Source organism: Equus quagga, chromosome 8 (assembly GCF_021613505.1).
Source record: "Equus quagga isolate Etosha38 chromosome 8, UCLA_HA_Equagga_1.0, whole genome shotgun sequence".
In the NCBI taxonomy this organism is placed as follows: domain Eukaryota; kingdom Metazoa; phylum Chordata; class Mammalia; order Perissodactyla; family Equidae; genus Equus; species Equus quagga.
In genome coordinates this window covers 99,008,585-99,031,141 of record NC_060274.1, presented here as the reverse complement: position 1 = coordinate 99,031,141, position 22,557 = coordinate 99,008,585, and the positions used below count along the sequence as shown (strand labels likewise).

The 22,557-nt window shown below is 39.2% G+C and overlaps 1 protein-coding gene across 5 annotated transcripts in view; it reads right to left on the bottom strand.

Moving 5' to 3' along the window:
- ST7 (suppression of tumorigenicity 7) overlaps nucleotides 1–22,557 on the bottom strand; it is a 250,766-nt gene that overhangs the window by 43,814 nt on the left and 184,395 nt on the right. For all 5 annotated transcript variants that reach the window (XR_006889828.1, XR_006889829.1, XM_046670172.1 and 2 more), the window contains one exon: nucleotides 9,920–10,034. Coding sequence is in view for 3 of the 5 variants with exons in the window: in XM_046670172.1 (XP_046526128.1) it covers nucleotides 9,920–10,034 (115 nt within the window). In the remaining 2 variants the exon portion in view is untranslated. The remainder of the gene's footprint in view (nucleotides 1–9,919; nucleotides 10,035–22,557) is intronic.

The following is a 22,557-nucleotide window of genomic DNA, read 5'->3' as shown; positions in this document are numbered from 1 at the left end:
TCTTTTATTTACAGATGAAGAAATACAGGTCCAGAGAATCTAAATGATATACTTAAGAGTTGTCTAACTAATTAGTGACCGAACAGGTGTTGTAATACCACAGCCTTGTTACCATCCCATACTGCCCAAGTGCTACTTGCCTTTATTTTCATTTTCTTATACTTTCTTCATCATTTTCCTGGGAAAATAGCTTCACAATTAAAGTCTTGAGACTTTTGCTTCCTCTAGAGTTTAGCCAACACCTGCTTACAGGTTTCTATCTCACTTTTATGTATCTATTTAGCTATTTGTCATTCTGATCTTTTCACATACTTTAATCATTTGTTTTTCCTTTACATTTTTTTCCATTGGGAATAACTATAATTTCATCTTTTGGAATCTCCCATCCTTCTTGAACCCTTTTCCACTTAAAAAAAAAAAAATCCTCTGTATTTCCTATGCCAAACAGTGTCAGCACAAAGTTATTTATTGAATCTCCATTTATGGGTTTACATTTATCTTTCCTTTGAATTGAAAAAGGGTGTAGCTTTGGCTTTTTATTTGTTTTTAGATTCAGGGAATATGTCTATGCCTAATGTTCCCTTCTTTTACTATTATGAGCCACAAGATAACATGGTCTCCTTCTCTTAAAGGTCTTCCCTTTTGATAAGAATGAAATCCAGGGTATTAATTACTCCCAGGGTTTGTCTACTTTAGTAGTAATTAAAGTGTCAGCAAGGCAAGAGTTTATCAGATGCTTTGCTTTTAGCAAATGAGACTTGTAGATCTATACACGCAGGCATTCACATCATCTACTCCACGGTCCCCAAATACACAACCTTTAAAGACTAGGTGGGCATTCTACCTGTTCCCCACATTCTATGTTTTTTCTTCTCGTGTCATTGTTATGACTCAGCAGAAGTAGATAGCTGTTGATGGATTACATGAATCCTGCCAGGCTTTTAACCCATGTCTCAGTTACATTCCCCTTAAAGACAGATTATCTAAGAGTTATGCTGGGTATACACAAACCTCAATTTTCTGTAGTTAAGACATCACAGGAGAGTGAATGAAATTAAGTGGCATAGTTTAAAATAGGAAGTTTTAATCACCTGGGAAATAAAAAAGTTTCTACACTGGGATTCCCTTTTGTTGTTTAAAGAAAAACCAAACTCTACTCTTTTGTACTTAGTGGTTGGAAAGCCAAGCAAATATCTCCCTAAAGGATAGCATTCTGCAGCTTCACAGTGTCTGAAGTCACCTCACCAGTCCTCTAGAGTGGCACTCCTCTCCTTCATGTCTTAGTGCTTTCACACTGTGTGTTTATCTGTCAACTACTTCAAATCAGAACAGGGCAGAGTATTAATCCATTGTGCCACTCTCTCCACTTTGTGGTCAGACTGAAGCCCTTCCTCTGCTGAAATTGCCTCCAGGTCTCTCCATGGCCTGTAGAATAAAATCTAACCTAGATCCAAAACTCGTCCAGGTCTGGTCCCTACCTCACTCACCCAATGCATCTTGACCCTTTGCTGCAGCTCTCCTCCATCCCTTTGCTCTGGGGGATACTTGGAGTTCTCCACATAAGCCATGTCAATCCTGCCCCTGAATCTTTCCATTTTCTCTCTTTGCCTCCCGCACCTTCACTGTCTGGCTCAGCTCAGACCCCATCTCCACCAAGAAGGCTACCCTTACTCCTCCTGGGTGAAGCGTCTCTTCCATCTTGGGTTAAACTCTATCGCCGTCTTTACACTTTACAGTAATTGTCTGTTCTCTTATATCCCTCTCCTACTTACATGGTGTGCTTTAGTAGTAAAAGCTGTGTTTCTTCATCACTTTGTACCCACAACACAAAACAATATCTGAAAACATAGTTGGTGGTCAGTGTTTGCTGAATGAAATCCTAAGTTAATGTATTAACATCTGAAATCACTTGATATTAGCTTCCTTCAATATGCAAACATTTATATATAATATAGCCTCTGGGAGCCAAAAGTGACCAGTGTTGATGGGTGTTTGAAGAGGGAGTCAGAAACTTGTTATTTCTCAACATGCTGTACACATTCTAGTAGAATGTATGAAATTGTACTGGTGCTCTAAATCTAGATGTCTATCTGAAACAGCAGTGGAATGAAAAAGTAGGGCAGCAAGAAAGCAGGAGTAAAAGCTGAAACAAGGTTGAAGAAAAGAAGAATTTTCGGCCAGAAGCAAGGAAGGCAAACCACACCTCTTTTGGCTCCCAAGGACCCTTTATGAGAATGATGCTGCTGAAAGAAAAGGTCATCTCAGGGAGAATGACTCTTAAGTTTTCAAAAGTCATAAATGGCTCATAATAGCAAGTTTGAAATTCAATGTAATAATCTTGGGAGAGATTCATGTAATTATGAGTAAAACTCTCCATTTGAGGTGTTTCAGAAAACCATGGGGCAAAACTTTAGACAGAACAATCTTTTCAGTGATCATCTTTTTTACCTAATTTCCTCTTGTTCATCTACAATATTAACAATCAAGACGTAATTAAAAAAGGATCGTTACTCTTCCTAAGTATGAGATAGGTCAATTGAGGGTCAATTTCATATCTATAATTCTAAAACCTGTTTTCAAGTGTAGCACCAGCAGATAAGTGCCAGAGAGCCTCACAAGGAGGACACTGTCATGGAGCATCTCCATCTAACAAGTCACTCATTCACCACAGATGTTATGAATGTCTAACTAGCACATGAGTGTGGAGAAGAGGAGGACACAGGGCTTGCTCTCAAAGGGTTTCTTTCTCTGCACTTCCCACAACATGTTTCAAATAGATTCACTGAGCACTGATTCATCCCGGCTTGACTTACTATAGGTTGGTTTTTGTTTTTGTTGTTTTTAACATCTTTCTCCACTAGACTGAAAGCTTCTCGGCAATACAGAATAGATCATATTCATCTCTGAATCTGGAAGCACCTAAAAGTTAGTTTCTTCAACATAAGGGTTTGATAGATCCTTGCTGAATTTGAAAAAAATTAACGTAATTACTCTGTAATCATTTAAGAGGATGGAGTATCAAGTGTCCCTTTCCTTCGTCAGGGAACAAGTTGATATACTTGAAGTGTGTATTAATCCAACATATGTGGCCTTGACAGATGCTTTTGGAGCCACAAACTGATCAAACAAACAAACAAAAACTAAAAACAATCAAACAAACATTTCTCCTTCCTAACCTGTTTGTGAACTGTGATGTATTATTACTGTCCCATTATGTGATGCTGTCCTCCATGTGGCTGTCTTCAATAAAATTTCTGTTTACTCCTGTTTATGATATGAAGCAAAGAAAACAACAGAAATGTAGACTTGTCCTTGGATTTTATTTTTTAGTTCTAGACAGCGTGAAGTCTTTTTGTCCCACCTTCAAAAAGCCACTCCAAGGTCCCCTTTCAACCAAAGGGGAAAACTTCACTGAAGAAATAAAAAGGATTGATTTACCAGAATCTCAAAAAGATGTGCCACCTGGGAGTTCAATGATTCAATAGGGAAATACTACATGACCTTAGTAATTTGGAGCCGGGGGAGGGGCAGGCAACACAGATTCAACTACACCCAGGAAAATTCATTTTATGCTACAAAGCCAAACACCAGATGTTATTTGCAACTTTTGGATTGGATTACCCCAGAAAGTCTGTGTCAGAGGGCCCTTCTGAGGCTGGCGCCCTGGAGCCAAACACGGCAGTTTACGTGATGGTAATGGTGGCTGGGGAGGGATGTCACCTTGGTAAATTATGATAACTTGGCAATAAGGACTACTAAAGCCATAAATTTAGTGGGTTTGTTCATGTGCCAACTATGTGAATTACAGATGTATGCATTCATAAAATGTCTTCCATCATCAGAGACAGTAGAAGCTTCTTATGCATACTGTCTTTATTGAAATAACATCTATTATCAGAACTCCTGCTCATTGCATGTATAGTATAACAGTCAATCATTTTGTAACCTCAAAGGCCTAGTCCTCCTGACAGATCTACCTCTTGGTTTCCAAGTCAGCAGGGCACCCAGTGCAAAGCTATACAGGGCCATCCTTTCTCAGTGACTTGTGCTTACTGGTCTGAAGCCATAACCCACGACATCAGTGTTAATAATTATTTTCTTCTTTGAAGCGGCAATGTGATTCATTTACCCATCTTTTACACAAGGATTCTTTTTAATATCTGCTTGATATCCTTGATCTTTTCCATAAGAGCCAGCCAGGGAAAGGAGCTGGACTAGGCTTGGAGTCTGCCGCTAGGGAGTGACTGCATTCAAACCTTCTTTCTCAAATGCAGCCTAATTTTGTAGTAGATTTGTTTCAAAAGCGACTTTTGCCTGTGGCATCAAAACTCACATCTATATACTTAACTGAAAACACTGTTTTGGAGGTCTGAACAGCTGACACTGACAACCTGAATACAGATTTTATTCACTTATCCTCCTGGTATCTCAAATCCCTCTTATTCTTGCCTAGTCCTCAAAAGTAAATGGAAAAGAGCCTACCCAAAAGAGAGGGTACGCAGTGAGCATTTCAAAGGAACTGTGAGGATAGTTGAGTAACTTGTGCTAGTTATAAGGCCTTGGGCAATGAACAAGGTTTACGAAATTTCTACTTATAACTATGTGCTGACTCTGCAAAACAATATCAGCAAAAAGCTTATTCTCTGAATAGTCTCAGCATAGAGTAATTCCCTAATGCTTTCTTTAGAACTTCTGTTTTCAATCTACTAAGATGAAAGTATTGCCCCCAATGTTAATAACATGTCCAGTTCTTAAAAGTATACCCTCTGCACATTACCAGATGGCAGATAATAATGCTAATTTAGGATGGGCTGGATGGCATCAGTAAAAATGGTCTTGATATAGTTGTTGCATTTATATAGCATTTGTGACTATAAAAAAGACCAGCTATCGCTCACAGGGAAGTTTCTGCCCCCAAATTTAGGGCAATCAACAAATGATCCAATGGAGTAAATATCCAAAAGAGCTTGGATTTGTATTTCCATTGGTGCAAATTGCCCCAAGGCTGAAATAATTTGTCTTTTAATCAGGAGTGAAAATCCCTGGCATTTTTTTCCTCAGCTTTCCAAAAGTTTAAGAATTATTTATAGATAAAATTAAGCATTTCCATTCTTATCAAATATTTGTACATATGTCCTATTAGAGCCATAATTAATTTTAATAACAGGCCATAACACTGTCTTTGGGGAGAGGGGCACAAGACTGGGCTCTTATTCTCTCATTTTAATTGACATTTTTATATATAGCTTTCTATTTGAACAAAATTAACTGAGAACAGTGGTGAAGTTCAGGAGTGGTAATCTTGGCTCTTTATAACAGCTAACAGTTACTGAACTCTTACTGTGTACCTTACACTGCTCTAAACACTTAACATGGATTAACTACTTTAATCCTCACAACAAATTCCCAACTGTGTGATCCTGGGCAAGTTACATAGCCTTTCTAAGCCTCAATCCCATTTCAAGAGAAAGAAACAAAGGCTTAGCAGGTTAAGTAATTTGCTGAAGTTCACTCAGTTAGTGAAAGGCAGAGCTGGGCTTGATCTCAGCAGGCTGGCACCAGGGCTAGGACTCTTCACCATTATCCTTGACTGCCTTTGGTGTCCCCAGGGATCACTGACTACAGACAGACAGAACTAGGCGTTCCCAAGGGTGCCTTGTAGCACTCACACTCACATTCACTTGCTCTATGAGATCCTTCTAAAATTGAAATGTGCAAACGATAATGAATAAAAAAACGTATGAATTCTTTTCCACATTACCACTTTAATCTTTTAGACTTAAGTTTTCAACCTAGGTGGCCTATAAATTTCTTTGAAAGGCAATCCAAAGCTTGTAACAACTTAAGTAATGGCTTCTAAAAGAAGGTTCTGATGACTTAATGATCTTAAAAAGATTTCTGTCTTTATAGCTAATGTATGACTGAAGAAGAGAGATGATAAATCTCAAAGTAAATGAATACCATGCATTAAATCCCCTTTGTGACTAAAGAAATCAGGCACAAGTTGATTGAAAATGGAAAACTCTATTTGGAAGACAGTTTCAGAAAGATAAGCAAATACAGATATACCCAGTTCTCAAGGAATGATTAAAAAGGAATCTTAAAACACAATTTGGCATCATTGAAATTCTGCACCACGGCTCCAGCCCGCCTACTTCATGCCTTTGTAATAGGAGAGAGGGAGGCAGAGTAAGTCACTTCAGCAAGGCTTACGTTTATGAAAAACACATGCGCTTTCAGAGCCAAGCAGACCTGGGTTTGAATCCTCGTTCTTCAGTTTTCAAAGAATGTGGTCTTGAAAGTTACTTAAACTCACAAGCCTCAGTTTCTGCCTCTGCTAAAATGGAATAACTACCTCCCTGCAAGGTTATCGTGAGGGTTACAGGTAATGTGTATAACTTCTTTGGCACATGGTAGCTTCTCAATAAACTGTAGCTAATAATAACAACAAGAATGGTGCCAGTGACAACAATTAAAAAATACTGCCAACAGCAGAAACAGTGGAAGTGTGATGGTTAAGACCATGGGCCTGGAGTCAGACCACTTTAGTTTTTATCCCGGCTCTCATTTCCTCATAGAATTCACATCTTATTGAACAAGGACTGTTCTCAGTTTCTCTCTTTGCTCTCACAACATCTTCAAGGCTTTACTTTGGTATCTTAGGCTCTTTATTTGAGCAAGTTACTTAACATCTCTCTGCACCAGTTACCACAGCTGTAAAACAGGGCAAATAACACTACCTACCTCACATGCTTATGGTGAGAATAAATGAGTTCAACCACATAGGGCTTAGAAACATGACTGACCCTGACACATTATAAGAACTCAATAAACACTAGCTGTTACTGTTGCTGTTATTTTTGTCAATTCATGAAGGACACTCCAAAACAAGGACCAACTTCCTGGATAAAAACTGCCTACCCATAATTTGGTTAACAAATTGGAAAAAAGGATAAAAACTCCTGAATAGAGTAAGACAGCAATTTAGGTTAATGGCTAGAATAATCTAACATGAGAAGTTATCTTAAGGGCAAAATCAAAATTAGACTGAAGATGATAAGGAGGTATGACCAATTAACTGGTAATCCTACTAGGGATCCAGGGTACCTCACTGTAAAAGACGTTTGTGAATGTCACTTTAAAAAAGACTCAAAGCCCCCCCAAAAAAATGGTGAAGAAAAAGAAGAATGAGGCAAAGGGAATACATGTTGCCTTTCTCCTTTCCTTAGAACATGTTGTTTTTTTCCCCTTTGCCTTGCCACGTTTCTAAATCCTTTCTGCAAAGGTCAGGAAAGCAGCACTAATCCTATTGTGTCACTCCCCAACATACTACTTAAAAAATTCAGCCACCTAGCAAATGTAATAAAGAAGGACTGCTGTACCCACAAACCATCCAAGAAACAGCAACCCAACCAGAGCATTCCAATTTGCAAAGATAACATAATCCTGGCTGCTTTGGGTGTGGCCCTACAGAGACGGATAGAGAGGCTGGGATTCAAAGTGCTGTCTCCAGCATCTCATGGATCAGAATGATGACATCTGAATCAGGGTGAAGAATTGGGTGCCCCTAATTGCTGTCTGTACTCCAAGTCCTCTAAAGCACCCACTTCCTCACACAGGGCCAGATAACAGGGCAACAACTCGGTCGAGGTCCTTTGTGTCTCCAGGAAAAAGCAGCAGGGATGAACTCGAAAGAGTCCATTTTATAGTATGGAGTGAGGAACAAGGGGCAGGCCTTTTTAATGGTCTTGAGTGGTTGCAGCTCACTCCTCAAGAACAGTAACTTCAGCAGCCACTTCATTATATTTCTACTGTAAATGACACAGGCCTGAGCCAAGTCTGCACCAAAACACCCTCCAAAATTCAGTTGGGGCTAGGTCATCTGCAGTCTATTGACAAATGCTGAACTTGAAACCCCTAACGAGGCATCTCAGCAACAGCATGTGTCCTGCCTCTAGTGAGGTTCTTTTTCCATGAATAATGAATAAGAACATCATCTCTGTTGCCAAGTGTACAACATAAACAAAGCTCAACACAAGGGCCTTGGTATGGTGAGTTTATTCATTTGCAACAAAGGAATTTGCAAAGTGCAAGCCAAGTTTTAGTGGAGGGTGGGACAGACTATTGTAACAAATAATGCAAACATATGTTATCAGAATCTAATAAATCAACTTTCAGTTGTTATGGAACAGAGGCTATGCAATGGGATAGACTGAGATGGCGGAAAGCTCCAAAATTCGTTCATTTCTTTATTTTACAATCAGTCTTATACAAAGCTGATTATTTCTGTAATGAATGAGATATTCATGACAGGAGACTTATGGGACTTGAGATCCCAAAAGCTCTATTGGTTAATCCTTTTTCTTAAGCCTTGATGTATCAGGTTGGGTACAGTTCAGCACTGGGGATGAAAACATTAGAAGCTTGCTATGGCATTAATGGCTACAGGGTGGCATTTGGAAAAGTGCATGGCCACCTGAACCCATGTGCATGGTACTGGGTTCCTTTGGTACCAAAAGACCCTCAATGTATGAGCATTTTGCTTATGAGGTAGCCTCATGACTTAGACTCCCAAAGTCAGCCAAACAGTGAGATTCTAACATATAAACAGAAAACAAAAGTCAGCTGACATGAAAGCCAAATAGTTCTTATTTTGTTTACTATAAAGTGAACTACAAATACTTTTCTCTCTTTCTAAAATCAGTTCCATACTAGGTAGCATATATCTTGTCACATAGGGTGCTCATGTTTGCACAAGCCAAGTGATGCCATCACTGGCTGAAAGCTTTTAGTTTCCATCAATTTGAGCAAGAATTAACAACAAAATAAAAAAAAACAGTCTCACAATGCCTCACTTCCCCTAACTGTAGGGGGTAACAACGCCAACCTATTTCAAAGATTCCTTAGGAAGAATTGTGGGTCAAAAATCACACCCAGATAGTATAGTTTCCTCTATATGTCTGATGAATTCCTGGAAATTCCCGAAATGAATAATTCTTTAAATGCACTAAAGATGCTTACTAAAGAATGAATATTTTATAAAGTAAAAAATGTAATATAAGTAATCACTCCCTAACATTCATTTTACAAACAAACATGTTTATTTTGGGGAGAGAATTAATAAAGTAAGGCAGAAGAGTATGCCGTTCTGCAGAGATTCCAGTAGCTAGGTCATGGCATGCACTGATGTGGATAATTTTTGTACAATTAGTCAAATAGTGAATTCACAGATAATGGCAATATGAGTAGAAGTGTTTTCAAATCTCTAGGATGTCAGTTTATTTCTCTGGTTTATTAAGTACAGGTAAAATAGAATAAGCTCATGGGTGAGTAACCAGAATGGCAAACGGACTTCAAAGTCCCTCATGTAAAGAAATGAGAATATCCTGCTAATGAGGAGAAGACCTGAGATGAAAGGGGCATGATTTTATCTTCAAATATTTACTGAGCTGTTACAAGAGGTGTAGCAAGGGCTACTAGCTGTTCTATATTGTTTCAAAGGATCAACACAACCAACAGTTAATGGTCACAGTCAACCAATGTAGGGTCACAGCAGTGGCTCGAACAGTCAGCACGGTCCCTACAGGCTATGTGCTGCCTGCAGAGGTTCTGAATGATTCCTGACCACAGAAGTAATAATGCAGAGCATGTGTAACTCTTGTTGACAGGGAGAGGGTGAGGGTACCTTGTTGGGTGGAAAAGAGAAAAATGCAGCACAGGCCACTTGACATTTCTGGCCCCTACTAACCATGAAATTATGAGATTCTATAAAATGCCATCACAAAACTGTAGGTGAAAATTCTGTAAGAGGATAGTTATCAAACTGCTGTGCTATTTGAAATGATCCTTCCAATCTAATGATTGAAATACATCAAGAAGAGAGGAATACTCAAGTAGATAAAAATACCCAAGGACTTACCATCATACTTTGCTAAGACTGCCTGAACATCAGCATATGCTTGTAGTTCCAGAAGGGCTTCTAAAAGATTTTCATGGATGTTGAACATGCTCAGCAAGGGGAACTCCTTCATTAACTAGGAAAGAAGAAACCAAGAAACAATTAGTACATATTTCTTATTTTTCTAAAAGTATAACTAACACTGAATTGCAACATTTATGTAATATGAAAGTATAATATAATTTTCAAGAGTATAGTTAATACTGAATTATAAGCATTCACACCTATTATTATTTTGTAAAGCATTAAATGCTTAAATTTTTTCCTACTATTTTGAAAAAATGGCAACTTTGAATTTGTGAGAAGCTAAGGTGGGAGAAAATCCAAAAAAGAGGTGGTTCATAAAAACCGAGGAAGATGCTTAGACGTAATGTTCAATAACGTTAAAATGCCATAAAGGCCAAATACGATAAAGGTTGGAAACTCTCTCATTTGTGTTAACAGTTGAACTTCATCAAGAGCAGTTTGAATGGACGCCAGAGAATAGAAGGGTAAACAAGTAGGGACTACTATTCTGAGCAGCCTGGTGACAAAGTTAAGGAGAAAAAGTAGGAAAATAACTAGAAGGTGATAGGGGCTTCGAAAGTTTGTAGGTAGATAGAAAGTGGTGGAAAGGAAGTGGATGTTCAGGAATTCCTCCCTGGCGGTCTTAGTAAAACAAGAGTCAAGATCATTTTTTGCAACTGAGGGAATAGGTGGCAGGGAGGAAGTTTGAAGATGGGAGTGAAAGTTGTAGAATAGCCACAAAGGTGAAAACTGGTTAGGGAAACTATCAAGGACTGCTAAGGCCATCTTGAGGACCTAACAAATTGGAGACTACGAATTCACGGAGGCTGCAAGTGGCATGGTTGTCAAGTTTTAGCAAATAGTGCTCGGCAGCCCAGGTGCAGTAGCAAAGATGTCAAATGATTAGGTTGAGCCTGAGAAGATTGAATTAGATTCAATGAAAAGTCAAGGGGCAAGAGAGTTGACTAGCATGGGGAAAGAATTATTAAAGGAAGGGCCTAAAGGTTCTAGACAGGATGAGGAGGAAGACAGATTCAAAGGGAATTAAAAGATATAATATTGAAGTTCCCTGGAAAGCAAAGAAAAGAAGAAAGGACCAAGAATTTCAGAGCAAAATCTCATTTTAGAGAAGGGTAAACCTCATCTGAAAGATAACCAGGTTCTTTAGAAAGCAAAATCTTATGTACATACATACATATACATATGCACACATATACCCACACATTCATGGATATATAGGTGTATACATGTATAAGCAAAATCTCACATATATTCACGTGTATACACGTATATGTGTATATGTATTGTGTGTATATCTATTGATGTAAACATCCTCTATTTAATTTCCTACATGGATAACTGTTTTGCATTATAATATAATGACCTCTAAAAAAGTGAGAACTCTTCTTTTGATGTCAACATCTTTAAAGCAATTGTGCTGAGAGAAATACTACTCAAAAATAGACTAATTTAATACTCAAAAACAGGCTAATTCACCATTAAGCAAGAAACCAGTGGACACACAGCATTGACTATCCACTTCTTCCTACATTAGAAACATTTGCCATATTGTTTTGTTTTTTAAAGCCAAGAATCATTTAGCATATCTCTAAAAATAAATAATTTTCTGCAGCCCCAAAGAGCATCATATTACCAATGAAAAACACCTATCAAAATGATTATGTGTTTAATAAGACCGAACCCCCTAGAGACAGCCTGCAGTATTTTCATTGCTAGTAAAGGAAGTGAATAAGACTATACTACAAATTGTTGATGTTCTGTAACCAATAAAAGCATTTCTTGTTCTGGTTCACTTTGATTCTGGTTGACATCACCCTTTGATTTTTTTTTCTCTTTCTAATTAGAGCTTGTTAGAATTAAAGCTCTCTGTCATTCAGCATTTGGCAACACAATAAAGACATTCTCTAAACTGTAACATTTAAACATTTACCATTTTTGACCAATTCTTCAGGTAAAGGTCAAACTTAAGGACACAAGCCATATTCTGTAATTTTAAAACTGCAATACTAAATAGTAGTATGCTGAAGCTTAAAAACTGAGAGGGGAGTCTTATTAAAATTCAATGAGATTATGTGTGCAAACACAGGGGTCTTGTCTTGTTTAAACAGAATTGAAGTAAGATGCTAGGAGTTTGGGCAGCAGTGCTTACATTGGAAGCTTGGACAGAGTATACCGTGTCCAAAAACATAATCACCAACAAAAGGATTTTAAACATGGCAAACAGCAAATGTTAGAGAGGTAATCAAAGTCATATGACAATGTGGAAATTTAGCTCTCCTTGTTTAATATAAACAAGAAGAAAAAGTGAACCTCCCTGGGCCCCATCATACTCCAGATATCGTCTTGCCCTCTCCAGCCCTTCACAACAAGCTATCTTAGAAAAAGCCATCAACACTCTACTCCCTTGGCTCCTGTTACTCCTCACCACACAGCTACAATCTGGCTTCCAGCCCCACAATTCCTCTGAATCTGCTCATTCCACATTTCAGGTGACTTAAATTGTTCCCATGGATACCCTCCAGTCCTTTTCTTGCTTGACCTCTGCAACATTTGACAGTTTGATGACTTTCTCCTTGAAACTCTTGTCTCTCTTGGCTTCTTCAGCACCATTATCTTCTGGTTTTCTTCATACTTCTCTCCTAGCTCCTTCTCTAGTTTCCCCCTTGTCTCCTACTTAGGAGTAAGCAGTCTCCTCAGTTCCATCCCAATGGCTCTTCTCATAAACACTCTGATCTCTAAGGCAACTTTCATGTCCAAGGTCTCGGTACCACTGGTGGATCTTTGTGAGGATGGCTCCCACATCCTCACACCCTGCTCTGACCTCTCTCCTAGGGTATTAGATCAATTCATAAACTATCTCCTTAACAATTTTATCTAATACACCTAATCCTGGGCTCATAAATTTCCCACCCCCAAGCCAACCCTTCAAATCTGTTCTTCCCCCTTAGTATTTCCTATCTCAGAGAAAAGAACCATTAACTCCTGTTACCCTCTTCATCCTACCCACGGCAGCCAACTGAGAGGTCCCCAAACCCCTGAATTACTAACATATAAAAGTGCCCATAGCTTTCATCAAGTTTGCAGGAAGCTCTGTTATGCAAACAAACAAATAAAGAACAAACAAGTAAACACCTTAACAATCATTACTGTTTCCTCTCTTCTCTGACCTTATGGCCAGTAGTTTAGCTTATGCCCTCATACTTGGTCTATATTGCTCAAATAACATCTTTGTTCTGCTTCCCTCTGGATCACCTCTTTCCAATCCACCTTTCACGCTGCAGTCTTAATGGCTTTTCAAATACATACACTTGAGTCCATCATACTCCTGCTTAAAAGGCAACCACTGACATTGCTGGATCTATCTCAAGGAAATAGGCAAAAGTGAATACAAATTCACAAACAAGACTGTTTATCACAACATTACTTATAATGGTGAAAATTGCAAGCAACTTAAATTTTAACCCATTATGAGGCAGTTAAGTATAAAATACAGTCATCTTTTGGGATATTCTAAGTAGTCACTGGTAGTCAAATTCTGAAATAATTTTTAATGGCATGGCCTGGGAAATGCTGACACATAATGTTACATTAGAAAAAGCAGGATACAAACTATATTTTACAATAAGCTTTTCTTCTGTATCTATGCACAGAAAACACAGTTGGTTAGAAATATACCAAAAGGTTTTAACAGTGGTTATTTCCGGTTAGTGAGATTAAAAGTGATTTTTATTTCTTCCTTTGTATTTTCTATATGTTCTAATATTTTTAAAAGGAGTATATGTACATTCTATAAATGGAGTAGAAAAAACTATTTTTAAGAATATTGACTTCTCATCAAATTCTGGATATAAAATCCTTAGGATGGCAAACACAGCCCCTCATGACCAGTCCCTGTCTACTGTGCCAGCATCATTTCTAGCCACTGCACTACACACACCATGCTCCCGCCATAGAACAGCTTTCAGTCCCTTAAATAGGCCACATTCACTTGTGTTTCTAGCTCCATGGTCCCCCTCCCTGAAGTATTCTCCCTTATGCCTCCTTGGGCAATCTGGCCAGCTCCTCAACTTCCAGGAACTCTTATCTGCCCTTTGACTCCCGGTCTCTTATCCTCCTTCTGCCAGGTTAAGTACTCCTGCCCTGAACTCTCAGAGCACTTGTCAGAATGGTCTACTGGTCCATCCTCCCCAAGGGCCTGGGAAGAGTGTGAGGGCAGGAACTCTGTCCTATCGATAGATTCTTGGTCACTCTCTGACTCATCACAGGTGCTCAATACATACTTCATGAATGCATGCGTTTCAAAGGCTCTTTAAAGTTCTCTTCCTTGGGGTACATATTATATGTGTGCTGCAACAGGCCTACTTCAGTTCCTTGGGTTACATATCCCTGAACATGTTCCTCTACCCTTTAAAATCTTCCAATGACTTTCTATTATCTACATTTTGGAAAAGATATAGCTAGAACCCATAAGATTTGATTCAATGTATGGAAGAATTTTCCTACACTTACAGCTGTCTGAAAATGGATTAAATGGTCTAGAGAAGTCTCCATCACTGGAACTGTTCATATGGAGAGGTTGGTTGCTGAACAGGGATGCTCAAGAAAAGACCCAGGACCTTTCAAATCCTGTAATTTCAGGGAAAAACTTTCCAGCAACTAAGCCTAACTCTCAGGCCCTCTCTCAGCTCAGTGCCAGACGTGTCTTGCCTCTCCTGTCTTCTACAGGATTAAACTCTAGCCTTGTCAGACCAGACTATTATATACCATTCCCAGAATTCTTTCTACAGTTACTAGCCACTGTGTTTCTGCTCAAACTGTTCTCACCACCTGGAATACCTTTTCCCTTCATTTACAAGGCAGCCTGTCAAAATCACCCCACACTCCACAGCCCAGATCAAATGCCACCTCCTAAAGTCACAGCCTCATGGAAAGTGAGAGCCAGAAGAGCCCATGGAGATCATCCAAACACCCTCCTCAGTTTACAGACCAGCTCCCTCCCACCACTGCTCCACCAAATAACAATGAAGCTGCAAATTTAAGTGATTCAGCCAAAGCTAGTGCTGGGACTATGATTCAAACCCAGTCATCAGTAATCATTCCAAATTTCAACACATCAGAACCCCCGTCTCTGGTCTGCCAAGTCCAGGAGAACAAATCCATTCTGCTTATGCTTCTCTGCTACAACACTTACGAACCTGTGTTGTATTGTGTTTACATGAATATATGAAGACAGCTGTATTACAGAGGAAAGAGCCCTCGATTTGGAGTTAGTCCTGAGTTTAAATCCTACCTCTACCACTTACTACCTGGGTGACTTTGCACAATTTACTTAACCCCGCTGAGCCTAGGTTCCCTCATCTCCTGGGTCTCAGCTCACATGGCATCTTCTCAGACTCTACCACCCTATCTACGTCTTCACCGCACTCACATCACCATTTCCCACTGCTTCTATCACATTCTGAAATCATCTTGTTTATTTATGTGGCTGAATATCAGATAATTTAAAAAGCAGAACGAAAAAGAATTAAACAGAATCATAACAGGCAATATTCTTATTACAAGGGTCAGCAAATTTTTTCTTTAAAGAGCCAGAGAGTAAATATTTTGGGCTTTGTTAGCCATATGGCCTCTGTTGCAATTACTCAACTCTGACACTGTAGTATGAAAGTAGCTGTGGACAGTACATAAATGAATGACTTAGGCTATGTTCCAATAAAACTTTACTCACAAAAACAGACAGGAAACCAGATACGGCCCGCAAGCCTTAGTCTGCCAACCCCTGGTTAACAGGAATAAATTTAAAAAAACAAAAGGTCTTCATATAAAGAGTTTCATGGTGATATTACACCTGAAAAATGTAACATCTCTCACACACAGCTGGTTTGGCAGACCATAGTAAAATGAAAAAAGGTCTGCCCTACAACGCAATACTTCCTCTTCCAGCTCCGTTCCCTAGAGACCATTCACACAAGTTTCCGAGGTGTCACACACTGGGACATTCACACAGGATGGGGAGCACTCTCAGAAAGAGTGGAATGGGTAGATCAAATGGGGAATACTCGTATGGCAAATGCTATTCAGCAGGCAAAAGGAATGAGTTAAACTTAATAAATCTTAATGTAGACAAATATCAAGCAGTTTTGAGTGAAGAAACACTCTGTAGAGAAATATGCTGTAGAATATACCATTTAATTTAATTTGTAAATGCACACAAAACAATTCCTCATGTCGTTTATGGGTATATATTATGGAAATGTACGAAAGCAAACTGAAAAAACAAACTTGCTAGTGCCTCAGAGAAGGTGAATGGTGTGAGTGGTGTTCACGTGGGGTCTATAGCTTTAGTTTTATTTCTATTCAGAAAAGAAGGTGAACAAAGATGACAAAAATTTTTAATTATTAATCTATTACTATTTATTATTATTTATAATTAGTTTGGGGTAGTATGGTCTTTTTAATATTATTATTCTTTTTTTTCCTTCGTATTTTTAAAGTTGCTTCCTCAATCAAAGGAAGTCTGTTAGTTGTAATTCCTCAAGTCATGAAGAGTTCAATTTTCATCACTTAGGACTTTGATTTGTTTTCCTATTTTCTTTTCTTTCTTTTTTTTTTTTGAGGAAGATTAGCCCTGAGCTACATCAGCCACCAATCCTTTTTTTTTTTTTTTTTGCTGAGGAAGATTGGTCCTGAGCTACCATCGATGCCTATCTGCCTCTACTTTATACGTGGGACACATGCCACATTATGGCTTGATAAGTGGTGCATAGGTCCACACCCAGGATCCAAACCAGCGAACCCTGGGCTGCCAAAGTGGAGTGTGCAAACGTAACTGCTGTGCCACCAGGCCAGCCCGTTTTCCTATTTTCTAATTGCCTTTCAAGGCAAAAATATTTCTTCCCGTTGTGGGTTTGACTTTGTACCTCCTTAAAGTATTGCTAGAGTCTAAAAAAAGGTCAATGTCTGGCTAAAAAACATTTAGAGAATTTCCTCAATTCTAATATACTAATTCTAATACACAGCACTTGGATTCTATAATGAAATCAAGATAATAATTGCTAATCTCAGATGAACCACAGCTTAGAGTTTCACTTAATTCTCCTCTGAGTTGCAGAGAGTAGTTTCACTGACTGATGTGGTATGGGGAATTATAAGAATTATTATTTCCTCTTGAAGGATGCTTCAGAGTTAAACTGACTATAAGGTAAGTTCCTTCCCAAGTCTTAGCATCAGGGTTGGGGTTGGGGTTGGGGTTAGGCTTAGACAAGACTATCTAATAAGAAAATTCTTCTGTCATAAAATTCCTTCTTGTTTCCTTTCCAGAACCACAAAGATTCCCATGACACATTGTTTCAAAATAAAAGAGAAGGCATTGGACATGGCAGTGGGGCTCCTAGAAAGAGTGCATCATGGGAGAGGTGGCACACGATAGAAGTCAAGAGCACCACTGCCTTAGGAATCAGATAGATCTGGGTTCCCATCCTGGGACACTGGAGTTTCTTAGCACCAGGTGAGCTGATTTCTCTCATCTACAAGACAAAGGTAACAGCTGGTTCACAGCACACCCAGACACAATATAGGGGCTTGAAAAACTCTAGCCATTGTTCTTACATAATGTCAGGAGAGGAATACTGCATTTTCAAAGTGCTATTTATTTTGCTTTGTGAGATTAGATTCCTTTTTGGTTTTAGTTGTACAACATAGCATATCCCAATTTATTTTAAAATATAAAAAACATGGCTTGGTGACATAATTAGCCTTTCTATTAAGAAACTTGAATGAAGGCATATAGGATAAATATAAAGGCCTGTTCTCTATAAGCTAAGTCATTCTAAATAAATCTTTAAACTCGTCCACTATCTAGCATAGTTCTGTTTATTTATTGCCAACTATCTCCTCCATGCTGGTAATTGCTTTCTCCTGGCAGTAAGAAATTTATATGCCCTGTTTTGCCCAAATATTACAGCTCATATACAATGAAAATACTAACTCTCCTATAATTCCTCTAATACCTATGGGGAAGAACATGGGATGGGCCAAGGATAAAATTTCAGTTTCAATTTTACATCATCTGGCTATTGTCAGTTCAAGTTTATTTCAATGGAAGAATTTGAGGCACTTCTGAGGTTAACATTTATGAGCTCAAATAAGAAAAAAAAGGAGAGTTAATTCACTGGATTTGAAATACTCTACGGACATAATTTAGAACTACAGTCTGTATGCTTTTTCTCAGCTGACTTACAGGATGAAAACAACAGTTTAAACTTTCAAGTCTGATTTGTATCTACTTAAACATTTTATTAGTTTAGCTATCCATGCAATGCTCCTTGAGTGAGAAAAGCGACGTGAAAATTCTTACATATTTTAAAGCAGAGGTAATTAAAAGAGATCCTCAGCCAGATTCCTACTGAGGTCAATGCAAGCCTGGCCTAATTAAAGTGTATAGAATTTGGCCTGGATTATATTCAAACAGCAGATACTATTTTGTTATAGTTGCAAGTTTGACATTATTTAATTACAGTTTCAAATAAAGGCATAAACAGAAAATAGAAAAGACATTCTGTTTTGCATGGTTATTATTTTGTCAGTGAATTTTACTGACACTAAGGGCCATGAAAGGAAAGAATGAATTGTTTACCAGAGTCCTCAGAGGCCCATGAGAGTTCCATTTACACAGACCGCTGTAAAATGCAGTCCTGAGAGGCTTAAACGCACATTAATAAGAAAATGTCATTTTCAGAGCTAATCTACAGGAAAATAGTAAGCCACATCTTGAAAAGATCATTGATCTAACATGATCAATACATGACCCGCATGGACAGTCAGGTAAATCACCAGTTAAACAGTTCTTCATTGAACTGAGCACACGATGTAAATACACCACTGAGAACTGACGAGAGGAGTGACGGTTGTGGGCATGATGGTGAATCACCCAATGACAGCTTGGTGTTGCCCAAAGACTCAGAAGGCTGGAAGCTTACTTCAATAATTATCTACTTTTCTTGTCAAAATTATGCTCACTTCATTCCAGAAAGGGAAATTTTTCTTAAAAATTTCTAGTGAACGAGACAAGCTTTGCATTTCTACTGATCCTAACAAAAACATTTTCAGTTTAAAACTTGCTCTTCCATTTGTTCCTCAATCAAAGATAAAACAAGCACAACTCCAGTCAGAACTTAGGAAACTTCAAAGAATCTCTTCTTCAACCTCTCCGCTCGTCAGTGACAATCCTTTACCTCACCTCGAGACGCCTAAGAATTTTTCTTTCCAAAGGCAAGGGTCTCATTGCACCATTATTTTATCTATGTTATTATCTGTGTAAAGTTTTCCCACTTTATACTCTCTGGGGAATTGCAGTTTCAAGAGCCCCAAGGGGGAAGTTGGGGAAGAGGACAGGGAAGAAGTCAGGATGAGAAGACTCATCCTGTCTTGGGGAAAAGAATGATTTATAGTCTCCTTAAAACTGACAGGTAACACTTTGAGTAAAACATTTTCTTTATTAGCTTGAACAGCTTCAAATAGGGCTGTGCCCTAGCCCAGAGATCATGAACAAATCTGAACAATTTGATGCATATTTCAAATGGCTTGGAAGCAGGCCTAGTAAAGGAAAACAAGACAATAAGCATCCTTCCCTCTGTGATGACATGGCATTGCTCTCCTGTTCCAGGAGTGGCCTCAATGAGCAGCTCAACATACCAGCCAAGAATTACTGTCAGAAAAGACTTTTTATTCCAAAACCACAATAACTGTGTTTGGCAGACACTGTTCCACATTCACATGGGTAATGGTACATAACTCTATTCAAGAGATTAACTCATTTGGTTATCTGGGGCATAGTTAACACTCACCCTGGCAAGCATCTCACAACAGGCTCACGCTGAAAGTCAACTATCATGAAAGATTCTTTTATAGCAACATGCAGGTCAGTACTTCAACCTCTGACATTCATCCCTACACTGCACTATAATCACTTTACCTTCCAGTGTTCTCTTTCCTCCCCAAGTCTTTCTGCTCGACCCTCTTGGAACCTGAGTCCATGATATACAAATTCCCCAAAACATCCATAAGCTATTTACAGAACACAAGTCTGAGTTCACTGATTCTGTTGCAGCTGTTAACTTCCCCTCCAAAACCTGTGTCTACCAGGCAGGTTGTAGTGCTGGCTTCTAGTTCCCCAAAGCACATCTAGACTATTACCACTCAGCCCTTAGGCAGCAGTTCCTGCTCCTCTGAAGCTCATGCCATAATGCTCCAGCACCTACCACCATCCTTTGATCATGTTTTCTACCAGGAAACAGACTCCCATACACTGAAGATTTTGGAACCTGGCTCCAGATTCTTACCTCAAGTCCTACCTTCAGTGTGGATGATTACAGTCCACGTAAACATCTCATCTAATATCCTAGACTTCAACTGTTTTACTGTCTCAAAGAAAAGACTGTCCCTCCACTGCAATTAAGTAACTCAAGGTCATAGCCAAACTCCAGACCCTGGCATCTAGATGTGCTCCATCTAAAATACGCAACTCTCTGACCATACTGTACCGATCTCCAGCTATCTTACACCATTACTCACACTAAATGTCTTCAATTTCAACAAGACCACCAGTGCCTTATCCTGTCCACTAACTTTTTTGTCCTTATCTTTCTCAGGCCACTCTCATTACTCTTTTTTTCTTCTTTTAGCTTCTATGATATCACACTCTCTTGGTTTTCCTCCCACCTTTCCACATGCTCCTTCGCAGAAGCCACTGGATGGCTCTCCTCTACCCAGCCTGTCAATGTTGGAGACCACTGGGGCTCACTCCTTAACTTTCTTCCTTCTCTATCTACATCTCTACATACATGATCTCACTCATACCATGGCTTTAAATCCTACACATATGTTGATAACTCCCAAACTCCTCACCCCTGAGTTCCAGGCACACATCCAATTGCCTTCCAGAAATCTCCACCTGGAGGTAAAATAGGCATCTCAAACTTAACATGGTCAAAACAGAATCCTTGCTTCATCCTGAAAATCAGTTCGTCTCCTAATCACCCTCTTTTCCATAAATGGCATGACCATCATGAGGCTGCTCAGGCCAAAAACCTGTGGACTAGTAGGTTTTCCTTGATTATACAATTTCTTTCTTTCCACATCCAATCCATTCAGTAATTCATCTTTCAACTGGTTATTGATAAGCTACTATGTGCCAGGCACTGTTCTACTGGGATATAGTAGTAAACAGCTAAAAAAATTCTTGCTTTTCTGAAAATGACATTCTAGTGAAGAGAGACAGAAAATAAGCAAGTAAATATATAGAGAGACTGTCAGGTAGTGCTCAGTTCTAAGGAGAATAAATAAAGCAGGGAAGGGGGTTAAGGAATGCAGGCAGATGCAATCTTAAATAGAGCAGACAGTGAAGGCAGGAGAGGGAAGGTGGGACTGCAAAGGCAACATTTAAGCAGAAACTGAAGCAGGTGAGGGAGTAAGTCATGAGAGCATCTGGAAGAGGAGTATTCCAGGGAAGGCTTCCAGCAAGTAAAGATCTTGAGGTGGGAGTGAGTCTGGGATGTTCAACAAACAGCAAAAAGTCAGTGTGACTGGAGCACAGTGAACACAAAGCAGAAATGAAGGTGAGATTATATAGAGCCTTGTAGGCCACTTTTACAGTTTAAATTCTGAGTTCGATGAGAGACCAGTGGAAGGTTCTAAGGCAAAGAATGACGGGGTCAAACCTATGTTTTAAATGGTTCGTTCTAGCTGCTCTGTGAAGAGTAGATGCAAGGGGACAAGCACCGAGGCAGAAAGACCAGTTGGAATGCCATTATAATCCAAGTATGAGATAATGATGGTTTATATCAAGGAGATGGCTGTGGACATAGGAGGAAGTGGTAGGGTTCTAAATATGTATATATTTTAAAGGTAGAGCCAATAGGATTTGCCAGTGGTCAAATCCTGTTGATTCTATGTCCAAGTACATCTCAAATCCATTCACTTCTCCACTGCCACCCCCAATCCCAAACCCTCAGCAGCTCTTGCCTGAACTACTATTATAACTGTTTACATGGACTCCTTGCTTCCATTTTCGCCATCCATTCTCAACAATGTACCCAGTAATCTTATAAAAACATTAGTAAGATCAAATCCTCCCTCTGTTTTACATACTTTAATGGCTTCCCACTGTACTTACAGCGAAATCTAAACACCTTACTTTTTCCTGCAAAGCCCTGAATGACCCAGCTCCTGTCAGCGTTTTCAAATCCATCTCATTCCCACCTTCCCTTCACTCACCCTGGCCTCCTTTTCATTCCTGCCAAACTCCTTCCAGTCTCAGAGTCTCTGCATTAGCTCTCCCTCTGTAATGTCTTCCCCCAGATCTTCACATGGCTGGCTCTCACCCCTCAGGTCTCAGCAAGGTTACCTCCAGGGAACACCTTCCCCGAGCAGTTATCTAAATTGGTCCCTCTCCAGTTATCCTCTACCAGGGCAGCCTTTTTAGTTCCTTTGTAGCACTTACCATAATCTGTAACTGTCTTTATCATCAGTGTCCCTTCTCTCCATTATAACTGTTCCATTACAGCCATAATTAT